The 12,049-nt window shown below is 40.6% G+C and overlaps 1 protein-coding gene across 1 annotated transcript in view; it reads left to right on the top strand.

The window, feature by feature from the left end:
* Window positions 1-231: 231 nt before the first annotated feature.
* TM4SF20 (transmembrane 4 L six family member 20) overlaps window positions 232-12,049 on the top strand; it is a 63,537-nt gene continuing 51,719 nt past the window's right edge. Inside the window, exon 1 of the mRNA XM_086943893.1 lies at window positions 232-564. Coding sequence (XP_086800019.1) covers window positions 382-564 — 183 coding nt within the window. The 5' untranslated portion in view covers window positions 232-381. The remainder of the gene's footprint in view (window positions 565-12,049) is intronic.

The following is a 12,049-nucleotide window of genomic DNA, read 5'->3' as shown; positions in this document are numbered from 1 at the left end:
TTTACTTCCGGTACAGGTTGAGATGGCTCAATAGGGTGCTTGCTTTTACTTTGAACGTGCCATGGTTCGTGGATATTGCACATTCTCCAAGGAAGAGATAAGCAAATCATAAAGTGATAAAAGGAACGACGGACAAACAGCTTAGCTGTTTGTTTTCCCCACTCTTCCCCTGGCCCAACCCTTAATTGCCATTTTATTAAATGTAAATATTTCGCATTGGCTGGACCCTGGACTGGGAGACATTGTTTGGTTACCTATCAGGGAAGAGAATCCCCAGTCTGCTACACTTTAACCAGGTGGCTGGAAATAAAGAGTAAAGTCTCTCGGAGAGCTTGTACCACAGAACACACTTTTCCTGTATCCTTACAGGCAGGTTCCACAATGACCTGCTGCGAGGGTTGGTCATCCTGCAACGGGTTCACCCTCCTGGTTTTATCAATTCTAGCCATCTGCTTCAACCTGACACCCATTATTATTGACTATAGCGAAGATGGGCGCCTGCTTCACTACCCCACGTCCTGCTACGAGTGGTTCCTTCCAGGGATTCTGGGAGGGGGATTGCTGGTAAGTAGCAAACAATGCAAGATGGATGGACGGTACTTAATGACTTTTTAGGGTAAACGCTGAAGCAGTCAGATGTAATACTGGTTATATGCAGCCATAGTAAGCTAGCTCAGTGGCAATCAATGCACAAAAAATACTTTGAATGAATAGAAAGTGATCTAATTTCTACTTATGAGTTGCAAAAGGGAACAAAGTTTTTGTCTTGAATGCTGAAATGGTGCAAACACAGATAATTACATCATCAGCAGCCGCTGCACATTTTTTTCATTGGCACATGGAAATGCCATAGAATTTCAGGCAGCTTCAGATATTTTGTTAGGCACGGGGAGATTTATTGATTTGCCCAGAATCACATGATGTTGGGCGTAGTTGCAGAGACTCAAACCCAGTCCCCCAGCTTCGAGGTCGACCACTCTAGCCGTAAGGCTACATACAATACATCCTCTCCCCAGCTCTGCCGTATGTTTAGTGAATGCTGGGTTTGGTTTCAGAGAGATATGACTTACAAACAAGGGTCCTGATTTACGAAGAACTGGGAAGTGCAATGCTGTGTGAAATTCCACAGTCCTTTATTGGCCAAACTGAAAATAAATATGCAGCTCTATATTTACAAAGTGTCACTTATTAATGTCATCAGCTCAAGCGAAAATACTGTTTTATGCAAAGCTATTATTGCTCCATAGTGCAAATTTGTATATACAGGAAACGTGTAAACCACATAAAACATATAATTTGCATAAATTACAAATGTTCGACATGGAAATATTAAGTTATTAAGGTCCAGATGTACTAAGCCATTTTGCGTTCGCAAACGGTCACATTTGCAGAATCAGGCTGTTTGCGACCACAAAAAGCCATTTTGATATGCAGTAAACCCAAATTGCGATTCAGTAACAAGGGATGTATGACGTTACAACGCATGCATTTACATTGCATGCCTTTACAACGCAATTGTTACAACGCAGTCCATTACAACGCATAGTGCTTTGGGGCGCTGGATAGTGAATAGTTTAATTTACTATTCCAACTCCAGTCCCCGTGGACACTAGGGAAGGTTATTGGATAGTAAATTAACCTATTCCCTATCCTAGAGCGCCCCCCAGAGCAATGCGTTGTAATAGTTTGCGTTGTAATGGTTGCGTTGTAAAGGCTCTGCGATGTAAAAGTTGCGTTGTAAGTGTTGTTCACCGGTAACAAGTTACGTTGCAAAAACTGGAACATGGTGTTATGCATGGCATTAAACCACTTATCAGCTATGTTTTTAAAATGGTTACTACTTCATCTAGCCCCTTTAAAAATGTACTAATTTCACACATAAAACCAAAAGTAAACTCTGTTCCTATATTTTGTGAGGGTTTACTCTTTTTCACCGGACATTTCTACATGATCGCTAGCAAATTCATGGATGCTCAGTGATGTGTATGGTAGAGGTGTGTAGGTTCAATGACTGATTTGTCATAAAGAAAATCTTCCCTTTGATATGTGGTTATATGCATTATATGTTCTCGCATTTGATGAATATGATATTTCAAATGTATTAAAGTAGATTTTTTATCTGAATAAAATTATATATATTTTGTAGACATGTGGTATTCACATTAGCGTTCAGTTCATTTTTGCTTTTAAGAAACAAATCCCTTTTCTAAAATACAAAAATACTGATTCTGGCATTGCATCTTCCCCTAAAGCACAACTACCCTGTTGGATGGGGCACTTTTAGAAAAAAAATCCTGTAACAGCAAAAGGAAACTTTGAATATAATGGACTGTCCTTCATGGCGCGGGCAGAGTTGTGGTTCCAGTCACGCAACCAAAGTCGAAATCACATCCTGAGGGGCAGATTTACAAGCCCCTTGTGCCTCTTTTACGCCGCCATTGCGTCACTTTTGTGACGCAGCGGCAGCACAAAGTCAGCGCCATGTTACGGGGTATTTACAACTTGACGCATCTGGGAGATGCGTCACGTTGTAAAGCCATGCGCCACATGTAGGCACTAATGACCAGGTGCCCGGCTCTTTTCGCGGGAAGAATACCAGAAACCAAAGAAGATACAGGCATCACCATCAAGAGCTGACTTTACTACTTTCTGAAATACTCATTTCACTGTTCCAAGTTCAGAATGAGGCTACACTTAGTTGAACGCTTTTTCTAGTATGTGCAGTCTACAGTGCAGTCTGCAATCTATAATAACAAAATAGAAACTCATGTAAAATGCATGTAAGTGTACAATAATGCTAAAACTTTAGTGGACTTCAAGCAGGTACAAAATTGAAGTTGAAAATAAAAACGAAATCGCAATACATAATTAACCCATATTAACATATGTGGGAGACAGTTATTCCCAGAACTGACAATTCCAAGAGTCACTGATGTAGAAAGAAAGAAAGGAATTGTAAATTGCAACTGCACAGAATTACTGCTTTTCCTTGAACGTGTTTACAAATTATTTCGCCTCTTGAAATAAATGCACCCTGCAGAAGTTAATTTTCGAACACAACGTCTTGGTTGAAGCTGTATTGTTTCAAATAATAACAGAGAGAAAATAAAAGTGTTTTTTTCTTAAGAAAGTGAAATAAAAAAAGGCTCGTCGACGGGACTCTTTACTTTGAGTGCACCCCTATACTTCAATTTTCATGTTAGACTGTTATGCGGAAGTCTCAGTAAGCGGACGATGCTATTTAGGGTGTGCCGGGTGCCCCAAACATATGACTTGGAGAAATTTGAGAGGTGTGAGTCGATCAACCTAGCCACTGCTTGTATGAACTTTTCCTCACCTACTATGCTCTCCTGACAACATCGGTATGACAAAACCAAGAGATGTCAGTTTGTCATATGCACTGTACAAATAGGCAATATTGTGTTGAATACAGAGCAAGATGATTTTCTATAAAACCTGATGTAAGTGACATTTTTTTAATAAAACACACAATCTGAAATTAAATTCTTCAAGGTGGTTTCAGATTCAACTCTAAATTTAAATGAGGCAGAATGAAGTAAACTGAGTTTCCTCATTATACATTGTATAATTCAGCTACTGCATGGGCATTACTTTTTCTCTCCTGCTTAACATGAAGTACAATACTTTGCATTTCTTTCAGAAGCTAAATTAGTACACCCTGTTATATGAACACATGCATTAGGATAAATCAAGCTGACACAATGATCCTTTTTAGAAAGAAAAATACTAATTTAAGTGAAGGCAGGCCATACGATTTTTAGGTCTCACCTCCAAAAGAACGCAAGCTGTCTGGTTGCAAAAGAGCTATTTGGACTTACCGAAAATGTACTATCGTCTTAGAGGCTGCCCATTGTTTACCATTGGTTGGCTTTATTGTCACTCTAATTTTCTTGCTTTCTATTTGATGGCTGCCATCTCCTTCTTCTGGTTGCTTCTTCTCTAACGCATTGCTTCTTTACCGTTGTTTTGATCGCATGGCATGTAGCCTTCCACTGCTCGCTTTTAGGGAACTACCATTTCTCTTTTCCTATCAAAACTTTAAATTGCATATATTTTTTTAGCTCCCTACCTCACGTAATTCTACCCTCCTCAAACATCTGCCACACCTCCACATGTCCTCACGTGTGCTTTTCCCCCACACCTCATATTGCTTTATCCCTTGTGTGCTGCTCTATTCTCGTACACTTACCTCTTAAAAAAATCAAGATAAATCGGAAGGCAGATGCCCATAAATGGTTCTCCCCCGAATTAAAGGAGATGAAACTATTACTCCGCCAAAAGGAAAGGAGATGGAGAGCTCGCTATGACCCTGGAGACAAGCTTATCTATAAATCAGAGCAGGCAAAATATAATATAGCAATCAAATCAGCCAAGATAGATTACTTCTCCTCTAAGATTCTAATGTCCACAAATAAATCAAGAGAAATTTTCTCAATAGTGGATGAACTATCCAACCCTGATAGAGTGACATCTAAACCTATTCCTACACAGGAATTATGTGATACATTAAATACATTTTTCATAGGAAAGATCATTGCAATCAAAGCCAGTATTGTATGCTCCTCATCAGCTGCGATCTCATCCGATTCCTTCATGAACAATCATACTCTGCATAGTTTTCCAACGTTGGATCACGAATCACTTATCTCCTTGATGTCTAAGGTCAAATCAGGCTCTCCCAGAGACTGCTGTCCCCCTCATATACTGAGGGAAGTCTTCTCCACCATCCCCCAACCCGCCCTTTCTTTATTAAATTCATCACTTACCCAAGGCCGCGTTCCCAAATCATTTAAGGACGCTACAGTGGTCCCTCTGATCAAAAAGGTCGGTACCAATTTAGCTGACCCGTCTAATTATCGCCCCATCTCCCTGCTCCCATTCCTAGCCAAGGTCTTGGAGGCACATGTTGCTAAATCCATGTCCACCTTAATAGAAGAGTCTGGACACTTGGATCCCCACCAGGCTGGCTTCCGTCCAGGTCATTCAACTGAGATGGTTATCTTGGCAGTGCTGGATGAGCTCCGCAGGGAGGCTGACACTGGAACCCCTCAGGCCTTAGTCCTTTTAGATCTATCAGCCGCGTTCGACACGGTGGACCATAAGATCTTGGTGGACCGTGTCGGACGGGCAGGCTTGCAGGGCAAGGCCTTGAGATGGGTTACCTCATTTCTGGAAGATCGTTCACAGGCGGTTCGCCTGGCGAACTTCACAGCTCCTGAGCTAAGCTCTACATGTGGGGTCCCCCAGGGTTCCTCCCTGTCCCCACATCTGTTTAACATCTACCTACTCCCCCTGATCAAAGCCTTGAAACAGAGGAAAGTAAAAACATTCAACTATGCAGATGATCTGCAGCTCTCCTTCACAATAGATAATTCTATTGAATCCATTACCAACTTCCAGGATACTATGGTGTTCATCCGTCACTGGATGGATCATAACCATTTGAAGCTAAACCCTGGAAAGACGGAAGTACTGCTGATAGGAGACAGTCGCATTTCTTGGGGCCCTCACTATTGGCCGTCCGAACTGGGGCCTCTTCCTAAACCTTCCTCCTCCGTAAAAAGCTTAGGGGTGATTATTGATGGAGACCTGTCCCTTAACACCCAGGTGGGAGCAGTTGTTTCTAAATGTTTCTTCCAACTACGTAAAATCCAGAAGATACATCACTTGCTCACCCGGGCAGCACTGATACAAGCTGTGATTGGCCTAGTCCTGTCGCATTTAGATTATGCAAACTCAATCTATTTAGGCCTTCCCTCTTTTCAGATCAAGAGACTTCAGCTTGTGCAGAACCAGGCGGCACGATTGATATACCAACAACCTAAGTGGCAATCGGCCAGACCCCTGATAAAAAAGCTCCACTGGCTGCCACTTCTCCAACGTGCCACCTTCAAAACCGCCTGTCTCACATTTAAGTCCCTAAACTGTTACAGCCCTATGTTTATTAACAGTTTAATCGTGAGATACATTCCCTCCCGTGACCTTCGCTCTAAACATCAAAACTTGCTGGTCAGCACAAAGTTTAAACGCAAACGGCACGGCGGAAGCCGTTTTGGCTACCTGGCACCACAACTTTGGAACTCACTCCCTTGGGAGATCCGTTCTTGTCCCCATCTGCTCCAATTCAGAAAACAGCTTAAGACATGGCTGTTTACACAGGCACACGAGTAATCCTATCCCACTGCTACCTTTCAGAACTGGCTACTCAGTATATTCTCAACAGCGCCATGAAACCTTGGTCTAAGTGCGCTTTATAAATTGGTTAAACATAAACATAAACATAAACGCTTCTCACCCTGCCCCAAGCTATTCTCTCCTTCATGTGCTGTCTTGTGTTACTAATTTAAGTGGTGATCTAAGCTGCGTTCCCCATCCTTGATAATTAGTGAAAAAAAGGAACATTTGCGCCTGCGTCAATCTGTAGGCGCACAAATGCATGCTGATGTATCAATAGCCCTACAAAATGACACATTCAGCAACAGCAGACGTGTCATAATATCTTTATTGTCAATTGTTAGACTTAACTGCCTTAGGGTGGTCTTCCCCCAACTGTTTGCCTACCTTCCTTTATTTTTCTTTACGAGTTCTTGCTTGTCTTAGGACTCTGAGCACTTTACCACTGCTAACCAGTGCTAAAGTGCATGCACTCTCTCCCTCAAACATGCTATGATTGACTTACACCTGTTTGGTATATTTAATTTACCTGTAAGTTCCTTATCGAGTGGTATACCATATCCCCAAGGCCTGTATATTAAATACTACTAGTGGGACTGCAGCACTGATTGTGCCACCCACACATAAAGCCTTTCAAAAATGTCTCATGCCTGCTATTACAGGTCATGTGTGTGCAGTTTACTGCCACTTCAACTTGGCATTTAAAACTACTTGTCAAGCCGTAAGCTCCCCTTTTATTACAAATAAGTCACCCCTAAGGAAGGCCCTTGGAAACCCAAAAGGCAGGGTGCTATGTGAGTAAAAGGTAGGACATGTACTTTTATGTTTTACATGTCCTGGTAGTGACAAACAACGTATTTCATTTTTCCCTACTAAGAGGCCTACTTCTCTCATAGGCTAACATTGGGAATTCCTTTACACACTTTTAAGCTGTAATTTCTGAAAAGAGAAAAGTAGCTTTTTCATGTTTCATATGTTTGCAACGGTCTTGATGAATCCTCTTTACTAGTGAAACTGGATGTAACATTACTGTTTTAGAAATACCACTTGCACATCTCCCATGAGCAAGCGACTGGGGCGGACACCCGAGATTGACCTTCCAGAGGCGCCGCTCCCAGGATGTCAAGTGGCGCATTTACGCCTCATATGGAGGACATCACCCACAAGCGAGCGCTCCAACTGCCATACCCCTGCAGGTGACAGCACTTCCCTCTGTGGGAAAGCGCTCTTGAATTAAGTGGCTACAGCTACATACAAGGATATAATCATTGTGGGGCTGCAGTATAAATACCTGAATATGCCCTCTCTATCTTGCACATCGGGATGAAGGAGTGGATGTAGCCAGGTTTGCAGACAGGAACGCACCTTGACGAAGTAAGAGGGTGCATGTGCGTAGGGATATTGATCCCATGATGTGTATTACCGAGAATGGGGATAGGTACTGTGATTTACTGAAAATTCAACTACTTTCCCTCCCACATTGCTATTTTAGAATTCGACTACAGGAGCTCCTGAGCCCTTCCTCCATGTGACACAGATGACCCGATAGTGGGGTACGATTGTGAGCTGGTCTCACAACTTGATGTTTTTGCAAAAAAATGTTGTTTCATGAGTGCAGTGTCACCGTCTCACCAAGCATGCAAGTTTTGCATGCTGATGGTCATTTCTATGTATCCCAGCTCTACCTAACTTAGGTTTCAGAATCGTATTGTTATCCTGTTACAGGTAGTTATGGGCCTGGTGCATTAAAGGTTGACAAAGATGACCCTTTTTGTTATTAGTGGCACACTAGTGCATAGGTGCCACACCCGAATCCTGTGTTTCTGTCCTGAAGATTGCCACGGACTCGCATGAGCCATCAGGCAGAAACATGTTGGCGGTATATGTAGTGATGGGGTACTAATTCCCATTGTCTCCAAGTTAGGTTTGTAACACCAAGTGATATTTCTAGTAAATATGAAGTTCTGTTTAGGATGTCACATTGATTTTTAGTTTGTTTAGATCTCTGGTCCGTTCTTCGGTAGAAGTGCATCCCTGATTTCAGGTGTAGGTCTGCTCTCCATGAAACGGGGTTTTGGAGATCGTGGGGTGTCCTATGATGAAGCAGGACACCTGGTGGTGTGTGAGGACATCCCGTCACATTTCTGTGTGTGTCTGTTAGTACTTTGGTTCGGGTAGAATCATAAGGGATATAGAATAAACAAAATACAGACTTGGTGGATTTCTTGTGTTTAAAACATTGTGTTTGGTGGCCATCCCACCTTTGAGGCACCATAGCGCTAGTTCCCTGTCTTAGATATCCTCCAGGGGTGTGTGTTTGGATGTCTTTATACTGAGCCGTTCACTTACGATAATGTTAACAAACTCAGTTTACACAAAGTAAGCTCACAGGTGAATGGAGAACCATCCTTTAAAATAGAAGCAGGACCTAATACCCATGTAGAGCCTCCCCTATACATCTTCTGGCAATAGATACACTTTTTTTCTGTACATTCGCTAAAACTTTAAATAAATGATGCTTTAACAATAAGATTAAGTCAGATACTTTGATGGCGCTTTTCTTCATTAAATTATATTAAAGCACTGATGGACCAGAATCCGTGTCACTCTCCTACTCAACTAGATCAAGTCAAATAAATTATAAAGCAAGCTGTAAAACAAATTAAGCTTTACAATGAAAACATGACAGATAGGATAATAAAACCACAAGGGCTTATTTCAGGTTCACATCCTTAAAGAAGACAAATTGAATAGTTAAATGTCAGTCAATTAATCATATATATCAAGATATAGCATGTAGCTCAGAATAACATGCAAGAAGTAATTAAACAGAACGAGATACAGTTAAGTACTAGTAAATAAATCAGAAATCATAGGTCAGAACAGCGTTGTGATACCTCCTAAAAGGGAAGCGGAAAGAATGAGCCCTCCACCCCTAAGAAGGGGTTTCTTTTATAATGTGTTATACAAGGAAGTTGTACATTTAATACAGTTGTGCAATAGTCATATGCTTTGAACTAGTCGCATTGGAGAAAGCGAACCCTGGAGTTTCATAATAATGGGATATTAGTAAAGATCACCAGTCAAGTTGTCAGACTGTGCCACATAAAGAACAAAGTGTATTCTTCTAAGGACTGGTCCTGGCTTTCAGAATCCCTTCAAAGCTTCATCTCGATTTCAATTAATAATACATTCACAAACCTTTTCTCCTCAGCAAGATGCAGTGAAGCATCATGAACAACTCCTGGCTCAATTAATTTAATCCAAACTTGCTCCTGAAATATTGCCGGTTGAAAACATATTCTTTCACAAGAGGATGTATTATCGTTTCTAACACATTTTGATCGCCTATGTTGTCAGGAGAACTGGCACTTAGTCCCAATGGAATTGGCCGAATAAGTAGTTTGTTAATTGTTTGACAGGGAAATGTAACAGAAGGGACAACCCTCGGGGGGTCTGGCAACTTGGTAAGGAGGTCTCAAAAAGCCAAATGTTTATAAAAAAAATCCAGGCCAAACAAATTAACCATGATGGACGCTCTTATAACCTACGTACGTGATCTGATCCTTACAGATTCCAAATCAAAGAAAAGAAGAAAGCTTCCTATGGAATATTTGTTGCATTCAATGGGTGCCTGCTGTCAGAGAAACCCATGGCCTACAAACACATTTCAAGTAAGCGGAAGTCAGTTGTTGAATATACACTGGCGTCAATATACCTGCTGAACCGATTTATTGACTTTAAGATTGAGCATTGATTGGAGAGCTACACACAGTATTTGAAGCTAAAGCGGTGGCACATTATATCAACAACAATAAAGCGTGGCGCATATAATGGTCCGCATGAGTCGGCGAAAAATTCACTTAGACGATGAAAGCCAAAATTGAGGATCCTCTATTGCATTTTCTGATAACATCAATTACTCAATGGAAACCATAGTAGAGATGGGGACATTTCAAGATTAGTACATAATCCCACCATGTGGTATTCAAATATTCTAAATTTATAGGAGAGGAAACTGCATATGTAAAAGAGTTTCCCAATGATGTAGGAGGTAGAAAAATTGAAATTATCAACCAACTGAAGGAATACAAAAAAGTTTGTAGGAAGCAAAACGGATAGCAAACGAAAAAAACATGGATATTTTTGCATTAAACTTGTACAGGAACCAATACTGCCAAATTTGTGTGTTGGGTCCTGGGAAATAAATTAAGTTAATCCTTTTGGCAAAGCTTCTACATTTGTCCAATTGACAAGAGAGGCAATTGACACAGCCCCTAAAATTTTAGATTCATAGCCCTCTTAGATGTAGAAGCCAATTTCTATATTTGGCTGATTTTAGACCCAGAGGACTGGGTACTCAGGAACAATATGATATGCTGGTGTCAAGCGGATTTTAAAAAAATAGTAGCACATCAGACATATATAATTAGCCTTTCCAACTTGGCAATAACAAAGTGAAAACAGGAAAATCATTGCATGCCTGCTTTATCAATTTTCCAAAAGCATTTGAAAGTATTGATTTAGGTCTTCTTGGGGCTAAACTAATCAAATGGGAAATAATCAACAACATATTAAATGCAATCATTCCATTCCACTGTATTCAAATAATTGGGTGCCACTGAAATTAGACAGAGAAGGAACTCTGGCAAAGGAAACCCAGGTCAATAAAGGTCTACATCAATGGTGCGCGCTTGCTCCACTCCTATTTAATCTATTGGTTTCAGCTATAGAAGCAGCAGTTGCTAATCCTAGAGCATATCCTCTCAGGATCGACCAGCATCAGTTAAAGCTCCTGCGGTTGGGGAAGGATACCGGCATGTGAGACCATACCACCAAAGGGCTCCAACATTCATTAAACAATTTGCACAACTATTATCAGTGTAACAGTCTTGAAATCAACTATGATAAAACACAATAACATTCACTGAGGAAATAGAAAGTTACTAGTAAATGGTGAATAGGGAATAAACAGATTTCAGACACACACACTCATAAATATCTAGGGGTGGGATTTGAATCCATTGGATATTACAAAGGCCATATGCAACTGCTAAAAAAGAGAGAGGCAGGCCTAAGAGTTGCAATAGCCAAAGTGGTATATCACTTAAAAGGTTCAAAAGTGCAACCATTACAAAATGTACTACATGTGATATTTTTGTCATCGCTAGCATACAGTCTGGTTGCCTTTCCACTCAAATTTGACAATTGTATAAACAAGGTTCAGATTTTATTGCATTATTTTTAAACTACCAAATACTGTCAGTCTAGCCCAAATCGGACTAGAGTTCAATCTAAGGGAGCAATAGCTAATCCAAAAATCTACATTACTAACATTTTGGTTCACAGATAAAAAAATATAAGTTGGCAAAGGCACAATGAAGTACCATCTCTCCCAGAAGCTAAGAAAAGCAAAGAGGTCAACATGGGCCTCATGCCCTTCAGACCCCTAAATTGTTAACACCAATGTTGTTACTAAATATAAATTGACAAGTTCTCTTCCTTGATGATTCACTCATTGTTAAGTTATTTTTATTGTCCCCTGAATAATTCAACTGTGAGTTATGTGAATAGAACTCACCCAAAGTGAACTGATCATTTATTGTTGAAAATATCTTTGAACAAATCCCTTGTAGGTGCAATTACCTGCTCGTATCTAACTGCCCAAGCCACCAAGGGTTTATTGGGGTTCCCATTTTTTGTGTTTAGAAAAAAGAAAATTTATACATAGGCAGCAACATAAGACAATTTAAAGTGTCCCTTGTGCATAGCATTAATCATTCTTCAGTCTATTAACCTTGTGAAATAGTGGCCCAAAACTAATTCATAGATAAATCAAATTCAAAATGAAATT

The sequence above is a fragment of the Lissotriton vulgaris genome, chromosome 11 (assembly GCF_964263255.1).
Source record: "Lissotriton vulgaris chromosome 11, aLisVul1.2, whole genome shotgun sequence".
Taxonomy (NCBI): Eukaryota; Metazoa; Chordata; class Amphibia; order Caudata; family Salamandridae; genus Lissotriton; species Lissotriton vulgaris.
Note: the sequence above shows the minus strand (reverse complement) of the source record. Positions and strands in the feature narration are given on the sequence as shown.